The sequence below is a fragment of the Takifugu flavidus genome, chromosome 2 (genome assembly GCF_003711565.1).
Source record: "Takifugu flavidus isolate HTHZ2018 chromosome 2, ASM371156v2, whole genome shotgun sequence".
NCBI classification, from domain to species: Eukaryota; Metazoa; Chordata; class Actinopteri; order Tetraodontiformes; family Tetraodontidae; genus Takifugu; species Takifugu flavidus.
In genome coordinates, this window is record NC_079521.1 from 10,276,723 (window position 1) to 10,303,824 (window position 27,102).

Here is a 27,102-nt window from a genome sequence, read left to right on the forward strand (position 1 = left end):
TAACGCGAGCTGAGGCCCACGGAGCCGCTCGGCCTGGCTGACAAAAAAAAACCCTTGAGGGTTTGAAAAATATTAAATCTCTCTTTAACGTGTCGCCTCCAGGCTGGACGGCCAAACTCTGACTGGAGCTGAGAACAGAGGCAGAATGAGGAGGGGAACAAAAACACAGCATGAGCTCATCGGACGACGGCGTTCAAACACAATACTGATCAAACATCTCAACCCTTCCGACCTTGACTGAGTCCTCAAACAGAGTCAGGGGATCATTGCTGGGGTTTCTGTGCGGCTGAGGCCAGATTGGCGTCACGCTCAGCGACGTCAGCGACGGTCTGTGGCGGCGGTCCAGCTGGGGTGGGCATCGGACCGGCCCGGGCTGCTCAGCTCTTCACTATGTGCCCTTCTCAGTCCTTCAGCGCTGGCTTACAGCGGGAGGTGGCAGCCAACTGTGGCTTATCTCCATCAGTTCTGCTGTTATTCAAGAGAGCTCAAACATGGCCGCCAGCTCAGGGCCGCGGACAGCCGATGGATGTCACGTGGTACAGGAAAATATCCTTCACGGCCTCAGGTAGGACGAGTCAAAGCGACAGACATAATCCTGAGTAAAAGTTCACCAGAAATAAAGGAGAGGAGAAAAATAATCCATTGAAAATCAGGACAATCTGTCCGAACCTTCTTTTAGAATCCAAAATGTTTATTTCTCCCCGGTTTTTCCTTTTCAAACACACATCCCAGGAAAAGAGTTTTAATTTTTAATGACCTCCATTTGAGACCAAACTCTTCCTGCCGGAGCTCCTCGTCTGCTTCTGGCAGCTCTGTGGATATAAAACTGGAGGTCCGGGTTAAGTCTGCCCAAAACCTGCCGATTTTGCACGGCGGTGTCATTTTTCCGTCTGGCCGTGCCGATGTGACGGGCTGTCTGCAGCCGGAGCGGATTTTTAACCACCTCTGAAAGTGCTCACACATCTGGTTTAGCAGTTGATCGATACGAGACGCCGACGGGCTGAAATTAAAGAAACTGCTTTATTGGGGATGCAAATGTTGCTGTTGCACATCTGTTCACAACTGGGGGGGTCAGAATATCAATGTTACACTAAATTTGAGGAAAGGACGTCAGTGAAAATATAAAAATATGCTCAGAACACTTTTTACACTAGATGCCAGACTTGTGCTGCTGGTGAGTGTTATTTTTGACTGGATTTACAGGAAGTCCAGTGTGTAGCGGTTCCTCAAACCTATCCTCTTTTTTGATGATTCAGCCATTTTCATGTGCTGTATACAACCAATCCTTAAAGAGAAGTGGGCCACTACCATCTTAGGGTTCATGGCCTTAAGCAGCTCGGAGGATTCGTACCGGCGACCTTCAACACATTACCACACTTATTGTGAAAGTTGATATTGGGTGGAGAAATGTCGCAAATTGTGCATTGTAACCACTTCCTCTTTCAGACGACGTCATCTGGAGCAGGATCTGCTCTGTATCAGCTGAGGGAGCCAATCAGGTTGGATCTTTGAAAGAAATATTTATTGCGAACTCAAATGTACAGTTGTATGTTACAGATCCTCATTTTCTGGACTATTCTGGTGATGCTCTGGTGACCAACCTGCTCTGCTCTCCCACACACGTGTCCTGTCACTTGAACCCCAATAAATAAATAAAGTGCTCCACATACAGCTGGATCCAACGCAGTTCATGCACTAATGATTATTACGTTACATACTCATATCAGTGAATTTACAGGTCATTAGTGGCTTTCTAAGAGTCAAACATCTAGCAATCTAATAAGGCAAATCATTTTAAAACATAGGGAATGGTCATTTACAAAGGGGTATTATGGGTAGTCAAGGTAAAACAACAATCCTGCAAAAAAAAAGCAAGCAAAAATAAAATTTCCACGCAAAATAAAGAAGAATAACTGATTTTTTTCCCCCTCTGCAGACTGGCAGGGAGGTGACCTTCCATCTGTAACGCCAACATTTGGCATCGTAGTAACGCCTTACTATCAGCAGAGGGGGCGTGCAGCGCCACGTGTGTTTGTGTGCGTGTGGGCGCTCGTGCGTGTTCAGGACCACTGGCAGGAACAGTCGGTGGGCTCCTGGATGCTGTAGCTGACCCAGGTGGAGTTGCTGCTGCAGTACAGCTGCACGAAGCGCCGCTGCAGGCCGGTCTCTCGGCAGCACTTGCAAAAGCGAGCGTACGTGTTGATGTTGTAGTTGTAGATGCTGGCCGACGGACACTTCCCATCACATGACACGATGTTCACCTGCAGGATGTAGCCATGGCAACTGAGCAGGAATGACTCTGGTCCACATTTTAATCTGTTTTACCTCCTGTGAGTATTAATATCCTGTTTATCTGAGTCTACACGCAAGTGCACACAAACTAGTAAATACCACATCTCAATATCACATCTCAACAGACGACCAACGTACCGGCCTGTTACTGCGACAGTCGTTCTTCCTGATCGTCATCCTCACTGTCACTTTCTGACACGACTTCCCGTCTTCTTTGCCTGTTGGCGTGAAGACAGACTCAATAAGATTAAGCTAAGATAACTGGAGGCGTGTAAAACAAGGATGTGAGCTGTTGCAGGTCGACAGGACGAAGAAAAAGATGCCGAAGAGGAGAAAGAAGAGACGATGCATATCATGCTGTTGAGAAATTTCACTGGAGGGATGAGATGAAGTAATAAAGCGGGGGAAATCCAGAGAACATAAATGTGGTAGAAGACTATCACAAACAAACTTGCAGTGGTGGAAGGTTTAACCGCATGAATGAGTGAGCTGTAGGTGTTCAGGTGAAAGGTCACCAATGACAGCTGAGCTCTGCTTCCAATTTTATGGAGTGAAACTTGACACCCAATTAACAACACCATAAGAATGACACAACAACCGTCTGTAATGCATGAGATTAAATGGCCACCAAGTCATTATTTCCGATTAAAACGTCCCAGCGACGATAAAGTCTCAAAATGTTCTACTTTAACCCTTGTGTGGTGTTCGGGTCTGTGGGGCCCGTTTTCACTTTTTATTAAAAGAAAAATGATCAAATTAATCAATTTTTCAAACTGAGACTCACTGACTTTGGCTCATTTTCTGTGAAGAACATATATCACCTCTCATTTTGATGTGCACCTGAATGGGTCACATTTCAAGTTCAAAGAAATAAATAGTTTTGAAAAACCTTGCTTCACTTGTAAATTTGTAAACATCTGTTCAGTATTTTAACATAAAAGTGTTTGATTGTGAGTCTTTAAAAGCCACAAAATGCAACGGGTCCATCAGACCCACAAACGCTGGCTGAGTAACAACAATATGAACATTACACAAGGTTTAAGATGGCTGCTGGACTTAGTGTGCCAATAAATTATATTGATCTTGGGCCTGTGTGGCCTCTGCTGGGCAACGTGACAGGATTTAGAAGTTACACCAGGCGGGTGTCAAATGAACTGAAACCAAATGACCTTCCTCGCCATCCCAAACATCTGTTTGTAAGCAGGTGTGGTGCAGCAACAGTAGATGCTAGTAATGTGCAGAATCTTCCACCACCGCTACCTGTAATAAATAAGGAGTATCTGCTCATGCATGTATCCAGAGTGCTCGTATAGACATTCTCCACCAGCCTTTCTGGAATATAACAGCAAAAATAAGAAGAAATATAAAGCTGCTGTGTGTAGCACCACTGTCTTTTGGAAATGATTTGTAATTAAAAGCTCTTGATTTCCTACATTTATGGATCGTTGAGGGCTAAAATGCTCCACAAAGCAGCTTGAGTTTCTCCTACAGCTCCCTCTAGCGGCCGAAGGTGACATCCCACAGCTTCAGCTACGGAAACATCTTCAACCAGCATCAGAATCTACACATGCAGACTTCTAAGCCCGACTACCGGGTCACTACCAACAGCACATTGTTGGCAATCAACAATGCACTGCCCAGACAGAGCTAAATGGGGAGAGAGTTGTTGTGAATGGATGTGATTCACACACACAGGAAATGATTGTCCTCTCAAGTGGGGTTTCATTTTCAGCTGAACCGATGCAACAAAATAACCCTTTAAAAATGTGTGTTTATCTGAATGGCATTACATTGAAAATGAGGATATATTGTAGTTTGCTGCCCTTTGTTACCATTTTCTGGAAATGCTTGTATTTGAATTTTAAACCTCAAAATTGGGATTTGAAAATAGAACCAAGCAAAAAAAAATCATGGAAAAAAAGTAGATTCTGAACAACTTTACAGCGATTTATCTGAAATATCATTAGTGTACCCTTTTAGGCCTTTTGAGGATGTTTATTCCCTCAAATGAAACATCATTCAAGAGGACTTTTCATTGAAGGGGAACTGGTTGCAGTTTCTTCCTGGTTATTTTTAGCATGATGTGATCTGCAGGGAGTACGTTGTTGAATATCAACAATGGCACTGACAACCCTTGTTGCTGTTCTTGTGTACCTCGTTCACAGTTTGTGTTAACTGTGGGAGTCAGGGGGCTAACTGGGAAAGGGAACAGAGTGAATCCAGTACCTGGTGGGATTGGCACATGATGGTGAGCTGCAGCACATAAACCATCTGATCAGATGTTTTTGGTGACACTTTGAAAGATGTCTTTAAGGCTCTGAGACCGACTCCGACAGACCCTTCTATCAATAATCACAGATGTAAAACCCCAGCTGGGAGTGAAATGGGACTGGGCAGACATGCTGGACACACGTGGGCGGCAGGTGGAGGCGTTCTTCAGTGTCAGCTGAGGCCTACGGTGCTACGCTAACTACCGAAGTCAGCTAAACTGAGATTAGATACTCACATGTTTTACAGCATCCATCCATGTAACTTACAACAGTCCCGCCAACCTGCCAGCAGACGGGAGTCCACATTAGGGCAAGGAATTCCCTTCAAGCTCATCTTACCTACATGCCTACGTGTGCGTGAATGCACGTACCTTCGTACACTCTGTTTCGTTGAAGGGTGGGCAGCTGAAGGAGTAGGAGATGAGTGTGGGTCCAGACAGAGTGTCTGCGCAGTCGAACTTCATGCAGTTTGACACCCAAGACCGTCCCGGCTGAAACACACCAAAGGCAACATGTGGCTTGGTTAGAGTCTCAGAACCTCAGGGCCTGTTTATGCACATGTGCTAAGATTCTGGAAAACCAGTTGGACCTTGTAGAGAAGGGTGGTGCCGTTCTCGTGTTCGTAGAGGCAGGAAATGTTCTTGCAAACGCCGCAACATGTTGACTGATCTTTTGGTGGCGTGTAGATCTGATTCTGAAAATAAACAAAGACAGAAATAAACAAAGGGTCCGACCTCCTTAACTCGAATCGTTGAGAATTATGTCTGTGTGAGGGGTAACTGGGGTGCACGCTGGTCTCACTGGTTGGCAGTGGGCGGAGCAGTTGATGCTGCTGGTGCGGAGCAGGTAGAAGCCGCTCGCCGGGTCGAGGCTGCGGCTGCACTGGCGGCTGACACACAGGCCGCTGTCGTTGCGCTCCACCAGCGTCTGGCCTGGTCGTAGCACCCCACGCTCCCCAAACACACACACGGCCTCGCGCACTGAACACACACAGGTAAATATAGCCAGTCAAGATTCAAGAGCTTCTGTGATCTGTGATTGGATCAGAACTGGCATCACTCACCACATTTGTATCTCTTGCAGGCACACTGGTTTCTTGGGTCAGACAGGAAGGCCCGGTCCAGCTGTGCGGCCTCTCCCTGTGGAACGACACACGGTGCATGAGAACAAAATCACCACACACAGTTTTTCTTCTACAGAACAGCAAATCTGTGGGTTCTCTCAGGTTCACACACATCATCACGTCCTCGCACACAGGTTTAACAGACAGAGACGTACCGGGCCGCATTTTGGGGATGTGATTTTTTCACATGAACACTCTGGAAAGAAAAAATTCCATCAGCATGTACGAAAAAAACACGCCAAAAATCCTGATAAATCAAAAGTGGAATAAAGTGTCATACCGCATGTCTGGTTTGGACAGCAGTGATCTGGAGTGGACACGGACTCCACTGCCATTCCAATAGGACAGGTAAGCTGTGGACACCTGTGTGGGTTGCATGCTGCGTGTGCACACACACACACACACACACACACACACACACACACACACACATACACGTTCAAGTTTCCAGTTTGTAGAGGGAAATCCATGTGTTGATGGTTTGTGCTCTGACCACATTGGTAGGAGGGGCAGCAGCGGTCCGTGGTGTTGGCGTCCACCGTCAGAACTTCCCCCTGCAGGCAGACAGGCGGTGCCTCCAGGCACGAGGAGCACACTGTGGACACGCAAATCAGTCAGCACTAAGATGACAACAACAATGAGCTGAGCGGCAGAAATGTGTATTTTCGGGAACTAACTGCAGATGTGAGCGAGGCAGCAGCTGCCCTCGGCCCTGGCGGCGATCAGAGTCTGGTCGTCTCTGCAGGACGGAATGTCGGACTCACATAGATCCGGACTGCATTCTGTAACACACACACACACACGTGTGTGAAGGTACACACAAACATGCAGAAAATTATTAAAAAACTGTCTTTTTTACTGCTCTAGTTGAATTACTTGGCAGTGAATGCCTTGGTAATAAATCAAGACACTCACCGCACATGTAGTCTGGACAGCAGGAGTCCTGCCTGTAGTATGACACCAGTTTCTCTCCATATTTACACTCGGGAGGCAGAAGGTCACACAGACTCTGGTTACACACTGCACAGGCAGATATGACACCTTCAGACCACTCAAATTCTCTTTTAAGTTTACACGTTTGTCATCTTCGGACCCACCGCAGACTTTCCGTGGGCAGCAGCTGGCGTCGTCAGCCAGACTGATGATCATCTCTCCTGCCCGATGGCACATCGGCGTGGCCACACTGGAGCAGTTGTACTCCACGGGGACAATGGTGTCGCTGTCGCAGAGGTACATGCAGCACCCGTCTTTTGAGGCTTTCCAAACCTCGCCGTGCGCACGGGGAACGCCGGCGCTGTCGGTGCAGGCTGTGGACAGAGAGTCGTGATGAGGTGGTGAACATGTTGCCATGGAGGCGCAGTGCTGTGTCCTCTGTGTGCTACTGAAACCAGGGTCTCACCACACTTCTCAGGTGAGATGCAGAGGGCCGAATACGGCCGGTGGAGGAGCGTCCCCTCGGGGCAGACACAGCCCTCCGTCAGGCCCGAACACTGGTCAGGGTCTGAGTCCAAGTCGTGGTTTGGACAGGACTGAGACGTGCAGGCAGTCAGACAGGCCTGATACTGCAGAGTGTCGGGACATGTGAAGGCTGCGGGAGGAAAAAACATATTTTAAAAAATTAATGCTGGACCTGACTGCAAAGCTAACAAACAAGAAAACAACAGCAAAAAAACATAGCAAACAAACAAAATGAGTTCAACAACAACCAAAACAAGTGACAGCTAAGAAACGAAGGAAGAAAGAATCGAAAAGAAGGAGAAGATGGACCAAAAGAGACAACAATAAATATGTACACAGGCATTCATAGGTATGTGTAAACATATATCCATACACACATACACATAGACACACATGTACGCATTGTGATTTTATGATTACACGCTTGTTTTGATTAGGGCCAACATGTCTGCGGTGTGGACGTGTTCCAATATCACGGATTTGCAAGCCCTGTTATGCTGAAATTTTAAGAATCCCCTAAATTCCAGACATCCTGACAAGGAAAGTCCCCCCGAGCACACCGAGTCTCTGTGGCAGAGGTTTTTCAAAAATGTGAGAATGTTTCGCCGATCTGTCCGACACCCTGGTATATGGACCGATCTAAAGTGCATGTTGGTGACAATGCATGAGCGAGAGAAGAGAGCCAGCTGAAAGGAATGTGGCGCATGGCCCACACACTCCCAGGTCTGTTTGGGTCCTCTGCACTTCATCGTGACTGTACTTGATCTGCGGTATAAGGACAAATACTTGGATGCAGGAATAAAGCAGAAGAAATGATCCAGGTTGGTTGCCTGAAGTGCCCATTGTCAGAGGTAATGCTAAAGATGGCACACACACTCGTCTGCTGCGTGTACAAGCAGTCACAGAGCTGCAGCCAGCATTCTCGACGAGACAAGGACCAGACTATCATCTGTTCCTTAGATTGTTAGCCAACAAGTTTATTTTCATCACAGATTGTTGCAGAGGGGGTTTAAATGGTGAAAGCAGAACTCTTACGACAGTGATCTGGCCTCCTCCACTCCATGCAGACATTGAATTTGTGGCAGGATGCTACGTAGGCTGCCAGCGCCACGCACTGGTTGTTGACATACTCTTCATCTTTCACCCAGAGGTCGCAGAATGTGCTCGGTGGGACCTTGAACCACAGAAGTCACCAAATAAAGTTCACATTGACAACAATTTAGCTTCCTGTGCGAGTGAAACCAAGAAATCAGTTAACTTACGAAGTCGTGACAGGGCAAGAAGGCAGAGCTCTGCAGCATGTCGAAGCAGGCGGAGCAGTCGCTGGTGGAGCAGTTGAGTTCGCGGCGGCGGCTCTGGCTGATGTAGCTGGTGGTGTTGGGAATCTGCCAGCTGTCGATGAAGACCGTCGGGTCCTCGCCCTCTCCAAGCGCGGTGCCGCTGGCGAGAGTCAGGTCGTTTCTTGGGTCACCGTCACAAAACCCTGAAGAGCGCGTTACCGGACAGAACTTTACTCGAGACAATAAATGCAGCTCAGAATCTGACCAATGCATCCTGATGGAATTAGCAGCCCTTACTAATGTGAGACTAGTAGAAACACTCTTGAGTGCACGCACAAAAGCCATAATTAACCCGTACCACAGAGGCCCATGGTGGACAACTTGTTGCTGGAGCTGTCTGTTTCGATCACCATCATGCCGGTGCTGTGAAACCACTGCAGCTTGAGACCAGCAGGACTCCGGATCAGGTACATGTTGCCGGTGTCATAGACCTCAAAGCCAAACTTTTTGAAGCGAGGTTTGGCGTACCGCGAGTTGACATATAGCTGAGGAAACAAAAGGACCCAGGTTAGAAACTAATGGAAAGAATTGGGCTAAGGAAAGGAGAGAGGCTTACCCTCCTCTGCAGCCTGTTGATGGTCACATGGTTTGATTTGTGGGTGATGTTGAGGGCCACCAGACACAGGTTGGTGAAATTCCAGAAAAGCTTTGGAAAAAAACAAAGTCACGCGGCGTAAGATACATATGAAAAAGCTGTGAATGACTGTCAGATCGCCTAAAGTCTAACTGACTGTTGATTCAGCATCAGCAGGGCACTCCTGGACCAGCACTGTCACCGTCTCATTGGCCAGCTTTGTTACTACATATGATGCAGCCTTGTAGATGGCAACACTGTTCCCATCAAAGGTGATAACATTTAGATCGGGGAACATGGAGCAGCGACCTGCCGTACACAAAATTAGATGCAGAAAAAGGGGGAAAGTTTTGTGAGCATTGGTAGGATGTAAACAAAACGGTATGTGGTTTTCGTATGTTCTCACATGGACACTCCCACTTAGGGCAGCACTTGTCTCCGTTCACCAGTACGGCGAAGCCCAGCAGGCCACAGTTAGGTGGGAAAGAGGCAAAGGGGCAGCTCTGGGACTTGTTGAAGAGGACGAGCTGGTTGTTGACGCAGATATACTTTGTGCATTCGTCAACAATCTCTGCGTACGGAGGCTGGAGAGGGAAAATGTAGATGGGTCATTAAACAACAGCACAATCCACAGAAATATCAGTACCACTAAATCAAGGTTCTACAGGAACCCTTTTGTTTTCTACTGGCTATTTGTGCTGTTCTTAATAGATGAGGGAAATAAAACTGGAGATAGTTTTTAAGAAACATACTGGAAGAGCAAAATGGACTTACAATGCACGTCCTTACAGGCGACACAGCAGTGGCGGTTATCACCTCTGCTATGTGTGTGGTTTTAGATGGAGTATAAGGCCACGGTGATGTGGGAGGCGTTGTTGGTACACCTGGACTGGTATGACCCACTCGCTCCCGCTCAGTCGTTTGGGATGTCGTGGCCGCTGAAGGCGATGCTGAGACAGAGGTGGGAACGCTGGGTGTCAGCGTGGAGATCAGTGTCAGAGTCGGTTGTGCTGCGGATGGTGACGCATCCGTCTTTGTGGTTGCTGTCTCAGACGTTTCTCTAGTGGTTGTTGTTGGAACAGTTGTAGAAAGCTGCGTTGTTGACGGCAAATGTGCCGGTTCTGGAACTGTTCCGGAGGTCATATTGGCAGCTGAAGTGATTGGTTGTCTGATCGTGCTTGCTGTGGATACCGCCGTAGTAGATGTTGTGAGGGTTGTGGATGGTGTTCCAGTTGTAGCTGTTCCACTTGTAGCTGGAATGGCAGTTTCCGCTGTGGTGTTTGCAGGGACTGGAACGTCAGAGGGCCTCCGAGACGTCACAATTCTGGGGGGAGATGTCGCTGCAGAAACTCTGGATGTGTCCGATGCAGTTGTGGAAGTCGTCGTGGGCAATGCTGCGCTTGTAAACGAAACCTGCTGGGTTGTTGTTCCCTCAACATCGGCTGTTGTCACTAGAGCCATAGTTGAAACAGTTGTGTGTCTTGGAGACCATGATGGAGATGGTGAGGTTGTAGTTTTAGTGAAGGTCTCCACTCTGTCAGACACAGGATGTGTCGTCTCTGTAACAGGCACAACAACAACAGGCCTGAACGTAGTAGAAGCTGGAGGAGGTCTGGCGGAGACTGTGGTCACAGTCGTCTCGGCAACACTCAACACAGGTGGGGGTGTAACCAACTTCCTGGTGGTGGTGGCAGGAATTTCTGCAGTTGAAACTGCTGCAGGTGCTTTAGTCGTAGTGACAGTGGTGACAACTGGCGTCACGGAAGTGGTAACTGGTGTGGATGTGACGGCAAAGCGAGGTGCTTCCGTAGTGGAAGTAACATGGACACTGGATGAGAACTCAGAAGTCACTGTTGTAGTGTGGACAGGGGTGGAGGTGGTCTGCACATGGTGGGGCTCTGAGGTCTGTGTAGTAGTGAGAGACAGGGTGGAGGTGTCTGTCTTTGGGAGAGGTGGTCCAGTAGTAGTTTCTGGAGGGGATGCTGCTGTTGCTGCAGTAGAAATTGGAGAAATCTCGTCAACCTCAGGTGTTGAAGCTGAGGTCTGAGTGCTTCTCTCTGTTGGTGGAGTCTGAGGAGACATGGAGGTCCTCTCATAAGAGAGAGTGGAGGTAGGAACAGGAGACAGTGGGGTGTCAGTAATGTTTGGAGGTGGAGCTGCGGGTGTTGTTGAGGCAACCCCAGGTATTCCAGAGAGAGTGGTGTCCTTTGTGGTTGCTTTCTTTGGCGTTGCTGTTCTCCAGTCTGTAACAGCCAATGTAGGAACAGATGTTGAAGTTGGGAAGGTAGCTGATGTCAATAACTCTGAAGTAGTTGTTGGCTGAGGTGGAGAGGTGTGCAGAATCCTCTCTGTGGTAGACGATAGTGATGTTCCCTCTGGAACTGTCACAGGTGTGACTACCTGTGTGGGTGCAGCTGAAATGGCTGGAGGTGAAGTTGTAGTTTTATCGGAAGGTGTGGTCTGAAGAGGTGAGGAGGAGGCTGTGTGTGGTAAACTAGCAGGGGTAGCTGTGCTTGTTGTTGAGGGAAATCTGGCCACTGTGATGGCCTTTGTGGTCCCTGTGTCTGCTGTGGTGATTGTACTGGAAACAGTGGTCCTGTCTGTAACAACAGAGTCTGTCGTGGGGGTTATTGTCGAAGTCACTGTGGATGGCTGAGTCAACATTTCTATGGTCTCTTTGATTGGAGACCTGCTGGTGGGGATTGGTTCTTCAATGGTGCTCATGGTCCACGGAGCACTGGGCGACCTGAGCTGTGTGGTGGTGAAGAGAGAGTCTGTGGGTTTGGTGGAGGAGGTGAACCAGAACAGAGCAGTGATGGCGAAGGGAGCGCTGCTCGTCCTAGATGTGACGGGACTGGAAGTACTGGTCGTACTTGTCACGGTGGTGAGCGGGGCTTCAGTGACTCTGACTGTAGAGATTGGCGTTGTGGGCAGTGACGGTGGTCCTGCTGCACTGGAAGGTTCCGGTGTTTCAGAAGGGGTGGTGGTGGGTAGATGAGTCGGCTTGGCAGAGGGTGTCTGTGTGCTCGTAGTACCAAATGTGAAGGTAGGCCCGGTGTCTGGAGAGGTGGACAATGTTGTGGTAGTCCTGATGGGGCTGGTGGTAGGACTGGATGTGGTGGTTGCATTTGTGACAGGAAAGGACGGTGTTACAGGCAGCACTGTGACGGGAGCTTTGATGCCTGTAACATTAACATGTGTGTTATGAAAAACATGGAAACACTCAATCAATGATATGATCTGGGCCGTTTGAAAGGATATGAGAGCACATGTGATACTCACAATCATCAACATAGACGCAGCGATGTGTGACCTCGTCCAGGACCATATGTGAGGGGCAGACAGGAAGGCAACCCTCCACCCTGGTCAGAGGAAGCAACAAAAATCCATGAAAAATTGCCGCCAAATCAATCACAAAAACATCTCAATCACAGAAGCCGGTGGAGTGGAATCCACAGAGCAGAACACGTCTCACTGTGGAATGGTGGTGCAGGACTGAGTTGTGGGGTCACTGCAGGTCTTGAAGCAGGGGACAACACAGGAGTCGTACCTCCACTGACACCGAGGACCAGGTGTGGCGTCAGGACTGGGGCCTAGTCAGAACCATGACATATACTCACATCATTGTACTTCATTCAAAATACAGCAAAAGCAACTCCAACAGCATCGAGATGAATAAAATCTCTTTTATGTTATTGACCCAAACCATCCTGAAATGAGCAACAGATATTTTCATACACCAGTAATTGAAGCCTTCGGTGTCTGAAATCTTGGCTCCATCCTTGAATATGTGCAACCTTCACTGGTGTCAGCGGGAGATTTAATCTGTTTTTGCCTGCTGCATCTTTTCCACTATCCTTGACAAACTGCTGTCTTTTTAACAGCAGTTTTCTATGGCAGTTAGCTGCCGTCTCTGGAGCTTTTATTTTAGACCTCTGCCACGCCAGAGAACCACTACGCTTCAAGAAATACCACAAAAAGAGATTACTGAGGCTCTAAACTGAAAAATAAACTTGTTTATGTGTAAATTATATCATTGAATCTCACTGAAATGTACCCCCGCTCTGTATGATTGTCATTTCAGTTCTGCTCACCTGTCAGCCTGAACAGCGTGGCTTTGCGGAAGCTGTCCACATGTCTGTACTTAAGCAGGTGGATGCGGGGTGGCGAGGCATGAAGGAAGAAACTGGGCTTCGCCTGGGATTCCAGGGAGTCGTACCCAGGCAACCAGGTGTTTCTGCGAAGAATGAATGTGGCCCCATCCCAGAATGCCTCATCCTCCTCCCATTTGGCGAGCCAAAGCTGGCCGCCGGGGCTCACGTACAGGAAGAAGTTTGGTCTATCAGCTGCTTCAAAAGAGACACGCGATGTATCTGTGAAGGTGAAAGCAGAACATTTAATTAGGAGCAGCAACAGGGGGAGAGGAGTGTCCAGGTGGATGTACAGAAATGATCAGTGCATCAGACCTCCCAGGTCCACCTACTTTATACTGTACCTACTGTACTGCCCTGTGGTGACGGCAGTGTGGAAAAATGGACCCGTAAAGCTTTTCAGCAAATGTAGCTTGTGTTTTTTCCTAGTTTAATATCATAAGAGCAAAGACCTGACTGGACAGGATGACATGAAGTCAAACCCTGCGGTGTGAACAGAAGTGACCCACCGTGAGGACGGGCTCTGCTGAGGCCAGGCGTCATCATGAACTGAGACAGGATTCCGGGAATGGTGCTGGTGCTGAGGAACACGGACCCACCGGAGCCGTTGACTGCAACAAGTGTCATCCTGTCCCTGAAGCTGATCAGCCTGAATGGACCTTTCCCCAGAACTGCAGATAGGAAGAACTTTTAGTCCACACAGCTCAAAGTTACTCAAACACAACACATGCAGCAGTTAGTTTTCTGGACAAACGCTTACCTTTGTTGTAGAATTCACAATCATATGCTGGGAAAAGAGGAGGAGAGCTCAATAAAGTAAGATAAACAGTTTAAACAAGCATCTTAAGTTGTCCTGGAATGATATTAATAAGATTAGCTTATCACCTTACTTAAACTGAGATTGAACGGGACTTACGGCACAGGGACGGAGAGCGCCAGTCTATGGGAACACCCTGGTGGCAGCAGCGTTGAGCATACGCCGCCACACTGGTGCAGAAACACTCACAATCCCCGCCATTGCTGCAGGAACAAGTGTCTGCCAGGCAGTTTGTGTAGAACCAGGTGACATCCACCTGAAAATAGTTGACATTTAAACAGTAAATAACCAGATAACGGTGCAGAAAGTGACAGCATCCAAAACCTGCGGCTGTTGTTAGTGTTACTCACCACTGGGTGGCAGGCCTGGAAGACCTCACTGTGCAGGATGGCACATTGTCGCTTGGCAAAAGGCTCTCTGAGAGGACTGAGACTGCAGGGGTGTCTCATATCTAGACTGTTTACACACTGGACCAACACACAGACTGGATCATTATTGAGTGGTTACACGGGAGAAGTGTAACTTTGAGTCAAACCTGTTACCAACTCTGTAAAATACTCACCTCAACTGCAGTCCAGCTGTTTCCAAACTCCTGCGGTGTCGGGGAGTCGAGGTTGTCAGGTGTCCTCATTTCATTCACTGTCTTCGTGTCAAAGTTCCCACAGAGCCCACTTAGTTTCCCCTGTACGCATCAACAATGCCTCTTTTTATTTTAATTGACACATCCATATCTGCACTATTGTTGCAGTATCACCTCCAACCACTAGTGGCAACACAGAGCACAACACTGCCAAAACCTCAAAATATTCTCTGAACACATAAAAATGAACTAAACTCTCTTCTCCAAAGAGAATCACATTAGTTGAATCCCGCTCGAAACCCAAACCAGCGTTGTACCTGCCAGCGAGGTCCAACCTGGATGTGGATGGTGGTCTTACGGTCCCAGAGGACAGTGACATCTTCCTCTGGGAAATGAACAACGGTGAAGTATCCTGCAGACCACATGAACACCCTCTGCTTCCTGTAAACCACACTGGATGGACTCTGCAAACAAACAGCTGCTTTAACCTGACTGAAATGATAGCACCAGCTAGTGGTACTAGTGCTCACTTTCACTTTCTTAAGAAAAAGAGGAGACTGGAAGTGACGCTCACTGGCTTCCCAGTTTCATCGGCGAACGCTATGACGGACTGATCGATGGCGATGATCAGAGACTTCCTGCAGATGACTCCGCTGTCAAAACAGTCGACGTTCACGGCTGCTACGCTAAAGCTGACATCTGTGGTGCTCTGAGGACGAGAGAGAAGACGATCAATAGTGCTAAAGTAAAAGAGACCCAAACCAGCGCTTCAAATATCTAGAAAATCAGACATTTTACCTTTACAAGATAGACTTTGCATGCACCGATGTAGTCGTAAAGCAGCCCATCAAACGTTCGATAGTGCCGGTCACCGTAGGCCGTGCACATGGACGGACATGGCTGGAACTCACACAGGAAGGCCCCGTGCTGGCAAACACTACAAAGGAAGCAAAGCTTGAGTAATTCAGTATCAACTTGTACCCACTTAGTGAAGGCCACTTTTTTCCACCTCTAATGGCCTCCTTTTGTCGGGAGAATCGGGTTTACAGCAGGCAGAAAAGTGGCTGTTGAATTCTCAAAGGCTGAATCGCTGCTCATCGTGCTATTAAGCTGTCATCTATGCCTTCTTCCCTGGCTATGGCCTCAAGAAGTAATGGAAGGATGGGAGAATGACTGGGATCACTGGGAGAGTGTTTCCTTTCACTGACTTTGAAGAGTCTGAAGCTGAGGGAATCAGAAAGTCATACAAGGACTTGCTCTGTTTCGAGGCCTTTTTCTGTGATAGCTGAGAATTATGGATATCAGGTGACCACTTTTGCTGCTTCGATAATGTCAAGCCACCGCATTTCCAGACTAGATAAGACTCTGAAAATTAGTGACAAGGTTGGAGGTTTGTCTTATATCTGGCAGGTATTATTGGGGGAAAATTGCTAAAAGTGGTATCAATTTGTGGACCCAAACAAGCGAAAAGTGCATGGAGGTCACATCAGACATTATGGATCAACACCTTCAAAGACGGCATAAATGCATGAACTCACCACTGATGGCAGGGGGAGGAGACTCTGTCGCCAGGGTAATACTCTTTTCCTTTCCACAGGCAGGGACAGGATGCCGGTTCAAAGCACTCGTCTCCATGTTTCAGCAAGCTGGGAGCAAGAAGCCAGTCAGGCCACTTTTCATCACTTTTAGCGCTAACGATCCTTACGATTTCTTATCTTAGCTGCCTGCTATCATGTTTTAGCATATCTGGTGTCTATCTTGAATCCAGACATGAGAAACATCGTGCGAAGAAGGCAGAGCCAAAGCGGCTTTTCCTCCAGAGCGGAGCAGAGTTTCAGGGCTGGTTAACATTTGTTAGCTACATGAGAAAACCAGACAATGAGGATTCTCAGAGTTACACAGAGAAACAGCCATTGTCTGACTGCCGCTCTTTGTTCCGCGCCCTGCCAGCTGAGGCTGATAAGTATCTGTTAATATGCAGGGTTGAGCTATATCCACTGGTGAGGCGGCAGACAATGAAGAGACGTACTGAATGGTCCTTCCACAAACTTCGGGTTCATCTGAGTAGAGTTACATCCCAGATAAAACGGTGTTAACAGCCACCTTTATCTGCCCGCCAAGCTGCCCTATCCATTACTCTGATCAAAGGTCCGAAATTCATTCACCGCCTTTTATGAATAAATTATGACTAAATCACAGTCTTTGTTTATAATTTAATGATGATGTAACAGCGCCTGATCGAGAGCTCAGATAGGGAATTTGTTGGGTACCGCACTGATTATATCCCTGAATATGTGACCCCTCTTTGACTTCAACTTTGATTCCTAGAAATATTATGGTATGAATATCAAATCTTCAATCTATTTTGTCCATGGCAAACAAGACATGAAATAATCTTTCACCAGCGTCGGTCATGTGACAGCATCTGGAGCACATATGCAACATTTAGATTAACACAGCTACCTTAGTTTTATTTACTTATAGATTATGCTCAGAGTTTTCTTTCTGATTCATCTTCAAACTCTCAAACCTCCTAAATCTAGCATACTAAAGGCTCCAGATAAGGCTGGGACTCAACATGTGGGTGGGAGCAGAACTGGATCAGATTCTGTGTCCATCATTAAACAGGTGAACTGTGACTTGTGGGGAAATTTAATTACGTGAATGTCATTGGCACAAAGGTCAGAGAGCTTAAAGTGACGAGCAGGAATAAATGAATCACTGAATGAGGTGCAGGGTCAACAATCAATGAGTTCTGCCTTTATAACTACGACGGCTGACGTCACAGAACGCTCCTTTTAGGCTGACATCCAGCAGGATTACATGGATCAGGTGACCTGTAATCTGCTCCGGTCTGTTGGATGTAAAGACTTCTTTCTCCGGACGCACAAAAAAAACTCCAAATCACAGCAAGACAACGTGAAACACCCAAAATATAACTTACGACCTTTGCCTGAGATAACCTGAATCAGCGGCTCCTAAAATTGCTGCTCTTTGACCCAGTGCCAATGAGATTATTCCTGGCTCGTGACATTTTTAGAAATGACCTGAGGTTTCTTCATGCTCCACCGTCATTTCTTAACCTTTAATCACTGAAAGGTCGCGATGAAACGGACTGATTCATACATCGGGAGTGGCCGATCCTCTAATCTGGATTTGCATAGAAAGAAATCAGTATTGATGGCGGGAATCACTCACCCAGGAGGGCAGCTGCATCCCGGCACGCATGGCTCGTGCGTCGAGCAGGTCAGGTTGAGCAGGTACGACTCGCACGTTTGTTCGCAGGCCACGCCCCTTCCTGACAAGAGTCCGTCTTCCTCCTCGGAGCAGTTCTGGTAGGTCTGGCCTGCTGGACACCGTTTCTCTGCAGGAGGCAAAGGAGACAGTTTCAGTAAAAGCTCTTACATGCTCTTTATAGAAGCTCTTTATACCCCAGTCTGTGTGGCCACAACGACTCACTGCTGCCTCAGGAGGCAACAGACAGTATAGATGCATCCTACGGCAGTGTAATGCTAGCTCAAGAGTGACAAAGTAACACGGGTGAACTCTCACTATGAGCTCCACAATAGCAACAAGAATTAAGCCTCTTACCAGTTCCCGTTGTCTGGGAGACCAGTTTCCCATTCAAACAGAGCCTGCCGAGAAACACAACGAAGACAGAATTAGTTATTCCTAATTTTAGACCTTATTTACAAAAGCATGAACTCGGGAAAGTCCAAGTTTAATCTTTCTGATCTCTGACATTCTCCTGTGTGTTTAAAATTAAATCATTAAAATGTTATTAAATTTAAAGCAAATTAAATACACCCAGTTAGGCAGAAACATTTCCAGTGCAGAGGCCAAAGGATTCTTCATCATCAGTCACAAAGATGAATGAACTTTGGTCAGGATGTTTTCCCGGCTGAGAAAATGGATGTTGATACGGCGGCGAAGGAGCTTACTGAACACCTGCTGATGTCATGATCACGTCTCCTGGCTCATAATCGGCTCCGAGGAAACTGCAGGGACACTCGCTCCTGGAAACAAGACACCAATCACAAGTTTATGTGGTGACGGAGGAGTAATCTCGCTGTGTACCAGCTTTAAGATCTTTAGAATAATACACAGCTCACTTTATGGATTTGAACAGCCACTTATTATTAGAAAACCTGAAGCTATATAGGATTTGCATTATTCCCAATGCGTTGAGGATGAGACTGCGACATTTGTAACACACATCGTTCCCTGTATCACAATTTTTTTTCTCACTGGTTCTCAAATATCTGTATCGGTTCCAGCCTGAGTGGGAATGAAAGGGGGGTTTTACGGTGAATTCCTTGACTGTAACTCTATCACAAGGTAAGTGAGACACGGGGCTGTTCTAGGATGTAAAAACCTGGGACATTTAAGAGGAATTAAGCTGCATGTCTTCGAGGGCAGAGCAGAGAGCACAATTACCGAGCTCCTCCTCGAGCTCTGTAACGTCTTGTAGGTAAAAAGATACAAGGCTCCCCACTTAAAGGCTGACCTAAACTTCAGAGCAGACACAAATATCGCTTTGAGAGGATTGCTTTTATGTTGGAGTGATTCTGGCCCTGTTAGCCGTTTTAATGAGCTGCTCGGTGTTCTGCAGGGAGGCAGAGTGAGGACAACGACCCCTCGCTAAAATCAGCACCAAAGTGATGGTTTCCTGTGCAATAACCCGGGATATGTTTCAGGATTCTCCTTTTCCAATCAGTCCTACAGTACCGGTGCACACAGGTCTGTGTTCGGTGGTTGTAGAAGGTTCCAGAGGGGCACACGCAGCCCTCCTCACACTCCTCCCCACAATGCTGCGGGACAGAGAGGGCGGAGCAACGGCTCTGGCAGGACGACACACAGGGACCATATTGCATGGTGGGAGGACAGGTGGTTGCTATAGTGGTAAAGAGAGAGAGAAAAACATGGCTTCTATAAAGGGAAAACAGGACTAAATGTGACTTTGCTGAAAACTCACCACAGTCTGGAACCTGTGATCGAAAGTCAACGACGACGGAGAATCGGCGGCAGTGGTGGGCGTAGTGGGCGAGTGAGGAACAGAGGCAGGGCGTCCCGCACTTGCAGGTGTCCGAGCGACACTGCCTGTGAAACGCTGTGGGACTGAGGTGCTCGTGACAGGCGGAGAACAGATCCTGGTTCAGGACATCGCACATTTCAGACGCATAAGCCACTGCACGAGAGAGGGGGGGGGGGTAGGAATTGCCATTAGCATTGGCTAATGATAGCATCACAGTGAGGTTACAAATATTACAATGAAACCACTGGACACTTTTCTCTGTCACCACAGTAGCTTAACAGACATAAACTGACCAGCCTGCTGGTGCGTGTCGCAGGGATCCAGCTGAGGGGTGATCAGGCTGGACACACAGGCAGACGAAACCCTCCAGGCGTTTCCAAACAGCTGAGGAGTGCTCTCGATCATACCTGAGGGAGACCTGAAGGGGGGGCAGTGCAGATCGGTCATGTACTGAAACTGACACGGGAGGTCGCTGCCCCATGAGGGTGTCGCCGCTTTGGCGGTGATTGACAGAGGAGCTACAGGAACTCTAACCAAATGTTATTTAAAAGCCTGTGTAGAGCGTTTCCGCCGTATATCCATTAACAGCTGTTAGACCACATCCGGCCTTCGCGGCCTTTACCGTCTGCTAAAGTGAAGCCCCTATTCTGCTAACAGTAAATTCCTTGTTGAAGCACTGATCTGCCTTGCTTAAAAGAGCCGATCAGAGCACGAGGCTTTTGATGCAGAGCCGTCTCGCCAGTGTGCATTACACAGAGAGTGTGTGTGAGGGGCAAGAGAGAGAGAGGGAGGGAGAGAAAGAAAGAGAGAGAGAGAGAGAGCACTTCACCGTCAGCCCCCACTGAAACTGGAGTATGCTCGCTCATTTAATCATTTTGGGGAGGGGGACAACGGTGGGAGCGGTCAGAGTTCAGCTGCACACACTTACAGGAAGTCATCTTGGATGTTGCCATTGAAGGTGCCGCACAGGCCGACCGTGTCGTCCTTCCAGTGCTCATCGGCCTGAAGGTAGAGGCGGAAATCTGCCCCGCTGTACTGCAGACGCAGACCGAACGCCGTCTTCACCTGCAGGAACATGGACGACAACTCCTGGATGTGGACCAGGTCTGTGTGGGCGGATTAATAGGGAGGTTTAGGGTTTCAAGCTTCATTACTGCATTATTTACAGCTTTTGACATTTTTGAAATTAAAAGCTCATTGTTTTAGGCCCATTGATTGGCTCAGTGCTGCCACCTAACCATCAGTGACACAACTGCTATTAAAACTTCGAAGATGAGGGAACAATCACTCCATATTTTTTATCTTTTGACTTCAGTGAAGCAAAAATTAAGCAACATAGAAACATTCCAGCAGGTGTGAATTTTGATGTGCTAAATCACAATATAGTTACCATCTGAATAGGGCAGGGAGATGCGGTACTGTCCAGCCCTGTACACCTCTCCCACACGGCTCAGTGTAATCTCAGTTCTCGGATCCTCGTCAATCACCAGATTAACTGATTGGATGCAGGCTCCATCCAAATTCTGCAAAACAAGACAAAATGCATCAGTGAACATGTGAAACCCAAATAACTGCAATTCAACTACACTACAAGACAAAAACCAAGAGGATAAGACAACAGTTAGCTGCTTTAAAGATGTAAAAACATCAATAAAGTGAACATTGCAGATCATTTTTATTCATGTCTCACAATTGTTGGGTTTGGGTCGTCGGCTAACTGTTGCTAACTGCTTCAGGATGCTTAAAATTCTAATTGGCTTGACACCACACAAGTGTCACTTATATATAGAATGAACGAGGCAGGGTTTATATCAACTCCTATGGAACACTACCGGTCTCCACAAACTGTTGGGTTTTACCTGACAAAAAGCTCCTTTCTTCATTTCTATTAAAAAAAACAGTTTTGTACAAGTGAGACATGTTTTCCCAAGTAAAACAGCAGTAAGTGATCCCGCTTCTATGAATCATCTCTTTCATAGGTGAAAGGTTTGAGCACCCCCTCCTCCTTGTTCCGCTCTTCCCATCATTCACTTCCAGATCTCTGTCCAAATCCCCCCCCCCAACAGCACCTCTCTTCACCTCCCTCCTCACTACAAAGCAGGCCACAACTCTGTCACTCAGGCCAGAGAAGCTAATCCTGTTCAGTTGTTGGTTAGCGCTCTCAGGCCGTCCCTCCGATCAGCTTGACATCTATTTCAAAGACTCAGCTGCTGGGAAAGGTCTGCAGGGAGGAGGGGCCGGGGAGACCCTGGAAGGTTTAGATGCATAACATGTGGCTTTACGCCAAGAGGAGCCGAAAACCTAACATTCCATTTAAAATTTGATGCTTTTTACCTAAATAATACCAGCTTCGCTTCAGGTCTACTAAAACTTAAACTGTTCTTTTTTTTCTTTTTTTAAAAAAAAAAAAAAAGCAATTTATTTAAAATAACACTCACAGCTCCACAGGGTGTGTTCTGGATGGTGACAGTAAATCTCCCAGAGTTGCGACTTTTAGCAAGGACGTACTGACAGGTTGCAGAGAAGGTGTAGATCCGACCATCAAAGGACTGAAAATACATATCTCCAGTCACTGAGCACTCGCCTGCAAAGAGACGGAGACATTTTTGTTTTTTATTTGGACCTGCTTGACACTTTCGTTCTTTCCATCTGACATATCTTGTGATTTCTGGTATCTACAGAGATGAAACAAACCAGGGCAGTTGTAGTCGGTGCAGTTCCACACTCCAGCCAAGCATGTACTGAAAATGGAAGATGGCACCATGAAACAGATAATTAAAAGTGAATCAATACAGAAATAATTAAATAAATGTGGCTCATGAAGTTGCTGACCAGTTGTTGCATTCCTCCTGCAGCGTGTGTCCAGGTGGGTAAAACATGCCGTGATACTCGCAGGAGCAGTCGGAGGGCATCACGCAACTCCCGTCGTCATAAATCAGACCTGAGGGAGGACGGAAGACATTGTAAGAGCTGACCAACACGCAGCTGAGACGTTGAGGGGCAGAGCAAGTCACCATCGGGACAGTAGCATCCATCCAGACATGCCAGCTTGCTGTCGATGCACGTTCGCTCCAGGTTGCAGGAAGCCGGGCAGCAGTTGATACATTCCCTGTACCCCAGACCCTCTGAACACTGCCTCTCTGCTCAGAAATAGTAGCAACATCCAATGATTCTTCAGCACAAAAGAGTAATTTAACAAAATGTTCCCTGCTTGCCTCGTGATAGCTGACTTGGTGGCAATAGGAGCATTAAACTGCTTTATTTTAGATGCTAATGAGATAAAGATACTGTATCCCCCTTTCTTAATTTACCCTTTTAAGTACTAAAAAGGCTGAACTAAAGCAGCACTGTTTTGGTTTTCAGTGGTGCACAGTTGGAAACACAAGTCAGCCGCACCACAGTGAGGAATCTGTTGCCTCCAGTCGTGCAGTGGGTGGTCAGCGTGCGCGCAGGCCCGGGCATACTCGCTGAACACCTGACATACCGCCTCACCGCTGGGGCCCGACCTTCAACAGAGTACCAAATGTAAAACTACTGGCACCGAGCAGAGCGATTGTAGTGATAAAACCACTGAGTGTTCATGAGCACCATTGGAATTCAGATTAAGGTGCAGCTTTGAATGTTCTTACGTGCAGAGGTCATTGGAGCAGCTGGCCATGTAAGACAGAGGACTGACCAGCTCGTGGCAGCTCTGAAAGGGAGGGTCCAGCAGCATCGCACACACCTCCTCCACCTTCTGCCAAGCCAGCACATCAATATCAGTCAATTCCACTTCGTCCCCGTGCAAACTGTTCCAGTTCAACGGTCGTTTTCACACTTCTCTGCCCGCTTACCAACAGGACGTGAGCATCAACTGCAGCACAGGGTGAAGGGAAACCAGAGGGAACGATGGGACACTGGGCCTCACGCGGCTCCGCTTCCACCCAGCTGTTCCCGAATATTTCTACGTCGTGAGTTAGCACACCTGGGAGGCAGACAACAAAGAGATTCTGCCTTTGCTTCTACCTACAGTACAAGTGTCACACGGATGGATGGATAGATAGAAACAACAAGGTTTCTGCCTTCTGTTATTATACTTAAATAATTCCATCTATGATGTCATCTCCTGTAGTTTTACCATAGCTCGTCCTCAGGTCATCCTGGACGTCAGCATTGAAATTCCCGCACATGCCGCAGGTTGTACCCACAAACTCCGGGCTGAGTTTGATGTAAACGGACCCACCGCCTCCCTCCCACGCCAGGGTGAAGCCTTGCTGCCGCGTCACCAACACGTACTGTGAGATCTGCTCCAGCTGCAGGTCGTGGATGCGATGAGGCAGCTGCAGACTAGACACAGACACCGCCAGGGCAGCATGGAAATCAATACTACCCTGATGTGGGGGGACTACTTGGTGTGTGTGTGATCGGGGGCATCTCGGCCACTGACCTCTGGCCTTTGAAAGTGACAGCAGTGGCGTGGAGGCGGAGCTCACCCTCCCACGGGAGGAAGATGCTGACAGAGCGTTGGCAGGTGTAAGGTGCAGAGTTACAGTGCTGATCGTTGTGGACCTGCAAACATTCAGAAAGAAAGGAGAACGATGGTGGTGAACCGTGCATGAGGTCAGTATAACGGTGAACGAGGCTTGGGATGCAGATGCTAAACCGCGATGCCAGTTTAGCATCTGACAGGTCTCCGTTTCTTCAAACTGTGGAAAATAGGTTTAAAATGCAACAGACTTTAATGTCTGTTGGCCTTAAAAGCAGCTGTTTAATGAACATTATCTAGATTAAATAAGGCTGGACATTACAAACGTTATTGTTAATTCATTTTTTTGTGCAGGGTTTGGTCTCTTGCAAAAAAAAAAACAACTGAATCTCTGCTTCTGAATATCTTCTAGATGCAAGTTTCCCTTAAGAACATTGCAATTATTCATTTGCTTTAATTAAAAATAGTGTATTTGGTCATTTCCCCTGCTCAGATATGCTACCCACTCCCTTCTCAGGAGGACAAAGTCCTGGTCTGTTGTACTTACTTTACTGGCATGCTGGGTAATTGCAGTATTTAATGGTAATTGACTTTAATAACCAGATAGCTTTCACTAATCTTCAGAATAAATCCTTCCTTTAGGCTAAGATGGAACTTCAAGAGCGCAAGAAAGGGGAGAGTGTTTTCGGACTTAAAACTGTCCGCGGCCAGATGCTGGCAGGGGGCCGAAGGCATCTGTGGAGCCTGAAGTCGGAAGTCTGCTCTAACCTGGACAACCAGGCCAGCCTGGGTGGTTTCCTCGCAGTCCCTGAGCAGCGTGTAGGTGCAACGCCCGGGGAAGTAGTAGTAGAGTCCGTCAAAGGTCTCAAAGTTGTACTGACCCCACGTCCTGCAGGTCATCTCCCTCTCAAAGCCAGGATTTGGAACTGGACAGAAGAATATTGACAGAATTTCAGAATATTTCACAAGATTTCGTCTCAACTTGGCTAAAGAAAATCAGTTCTGGTTATCAGTGTGTTTTTGTACAAACTCGATGAAAACAATTAATCTGAACTTGAATAAAGCAAAGTTAAAAAAGAAAACGACTAAAGGCTGCATAGTTTACCTGTCTGACACCTGTGTCCAGTAGCCCGATACAAGCTGCAGTCACATGACTCTGACTGAACACACTGACCGCCGTTAAGGCAAGGAAACGCACAGGACTGGGCTGAGAGACAACACACACACACACACACACAGTTACAATGGTACTAATTAGACTGGAAACATAATCTTAAATGCTAAATGACCATTTTGAATCAGGCAGCCCATAAGAAAAACAGCCAAAATATCTTTGCTATCTTTGCCATCTGTCAGCTCTCTGCCAAATGTTCCGTTCCTGAACGCACCACCAAGCACCAAACAGGAGTAACACCATCTGCTCAGTGGGCTTGAAGCTTGTCTGCCCAGCCAGCCATGACCCCCGTAAGCCCAGGTACCACAGAGACCCAGGGTTTGTGAGGGGTGAATCAGATAAAGGCTATTCTCCTGCTGTTCAGTCCAGGAATTGTGCACGTCTGTGTGCAAGCGTGTGCGGGGAGAAGTTGGAACATTTTATAATTCATCTTAAACACCTGCCAGGTTTGCGCCAGATGAGGAGAAACTGGCCGACCTGACAAGAAACACTTAAAAGTGAGTCAGAAGAAATAAGGACAATCTCTCGGCCTACCTGAATTCTGCGCAGCGATGACTTTAGAGATTCTTTCGCCTGCCTGGTGAGCAGTGAAATATTGACTGGATGCTCATCTGGTGGAAAGATTGTGTTATGCTGCGATGCTGAACCGGTTAAGGACTGGTCTGTAGTGCTCAGGGGTTGGTCAGGTGGTGCTGCCTGACCAGGTGAGGCTGTTGATGAGGATGTATGCTTGGGCTGAACACTTGTGGATGAGGTGCTGGTGGGGGGTGGGAGGTGTGATGGGACTGGACTGCTTTCAGATGGGCTTGTTTGCACTTCCTGGAGAGTTGACTGGCTTGACTTCGTACTAGACTGGTCAGTGAAGGCGGCGGGGCTGCTGTGTGCTGACTGACTGACTGGTTCTACATTGGCCAGCGATGGGCTCACTTTTTCCGCACTAACCGCCGACTGCCTTGGTGGTGCCGGGATAGTTGACCACTGGCTGCCTGGTTTTACGGTGAAATTTGGTTGTGAGCGGCTGGATGGTATCGCGGCTGTTGGCGATTGGTCAGTAATCTTTGTTGGGGGTTGAACCGGAGGGCTTTGGCTGCCTGTTCGGCCAGTTAGCATTGTAGCGGCCGGTGACTGACTGCGTGCTGTCAGGCTCGATCGGCCGGCTGATGCTGCGTTGAGTGACGGCTGACGTGAAATAACTGGCGTGTTTGTGTGGCCGTTGGTCTCTGCGGCCATGGGAGAAGTTGTTTTTGCATTTTTCTGGGACAGACTGGTTATTGATGTGACGGTAACTAATGGGTTCGGTGCTAATGAGCTGGACCGAGCTGGGTCGAATTGTGGCGTTTCAGTTGGCGGTTGAGCATGCGACGGCTCAGCAAGTTCTACGAGCGCTGGAGAAGGAACGGTTGTCGCTGCACTCCCCAGCGATCGGCTAGCTGGAACCGTGCTAGGTGGTGACGGAGGAGACGAATGGCCCGGTTGGTTTTCACTGACGTGCGTTGAGCTCTTTGGCGAGCGGCCGCTTGGTGTCGGGGTGTCTGGAGATTTGGTGGAGAACTTTGAGCTAGTTTGGGACCGGTTGGATTTGAGCTCAGTTGCATTTTGACTGGACGATGCTGCGCTGCCGAGCAACCGGTTGGGCGAAGTTGATGGTGTCTGACTAGCCTGGTTGGAGCTGAGGGTCCACGAGGAGGTCCCGTTGGACGTCACATTTGACCCGGCACTCCAGTTCACTCGCAACTGGCCGCCGGGGGGTGGACTGGGCTGTGTAGTGGCAGATACATGGAGGGAAAGAAACTGTATTAACATGACTGCTGCAGGAAGAAGCT

The 27,102-nt window shown here is 47.9% G+C and overlaps 1 protein-coding gene across 1 annotated transcript; it reads right to left on the bottom strand.

Annotated features, from left to right (window-relative positions):
* Window positions 1–1,500: 1,500 nt before the first annotated feature.
* otog (otogelin) lies at window positions 1,501–27,082 on the bottom strand. Its single transcript, XM_057020066.1, has 53 exons — window positions 25,814–27,082; window positions 25,723–25,756; window positions 24,874–25,031; window positions 24,067–24,188; window positions 23,758–23,966; window positions 23,474–23,604; window positions 23,270–23,376; window positions 23,037–23,146; window positions 22,655–22,780; window positions 22,473–22,581; window positions 22,335–22,381; window positions 22,079–22,224; window positions 21,031–21,163; window positions 20,569–20,746; window positions 19,934–20,169; window positions 19,581–19,793; window positions 19,334–19,499; window positions 18,547–18,621; window positions 18,197–18,240; window positions 17,804–17,969; window positions 16,144–16,251; window positions 15,404–15,542; window positions 15,180–15,314; window positions 14,923–15,069; window positions 14,588–14,707; window positions 14,376–14,492; window positions 14,125–14,281; window positions 13,969–13,995; window positions 13,718–13,879; window positions 13,152–13,430; window positions 12,533–12,650; window positions 12,340–12,419; window positions 9,832–12,239; window positions 9,464–9,641; window positions 9,215–9,366; window positions 9,040–9,129; window positions 8,782–8,968; window positions 8,406–8,626; window positions 8,179–8,317; window positions 7,085–7,273; window positions 6,783–6,992; window positions 6,601–6,705; window positions 6,363–6,467; window positions 6,179–6,280; window positions 5,966–6,064; window positions 5,841–5,881; window positions 5,626–5,701; window positions 5,364–5,542; window positions 5,152–5,256; window positions 4,934–5,053; window positions 4,799–4,844; window positions 2,431–2,510; window positions 1,501–2,261 (listed from the first exon to the last, which is right to left on the bottom strand). Exons 1-53 carry the CDS (start codon window positions 27,080–27,082, stop codon window positions 2,061–2,063), a joined length of 10,401 nt encoding a protein of 3,466 aa, XP_056876046.1. The 3' UTR covers window positions 1,501–2,060.
* Window positions 27,083–27,102: the final 20 nt, after the last annotated feature.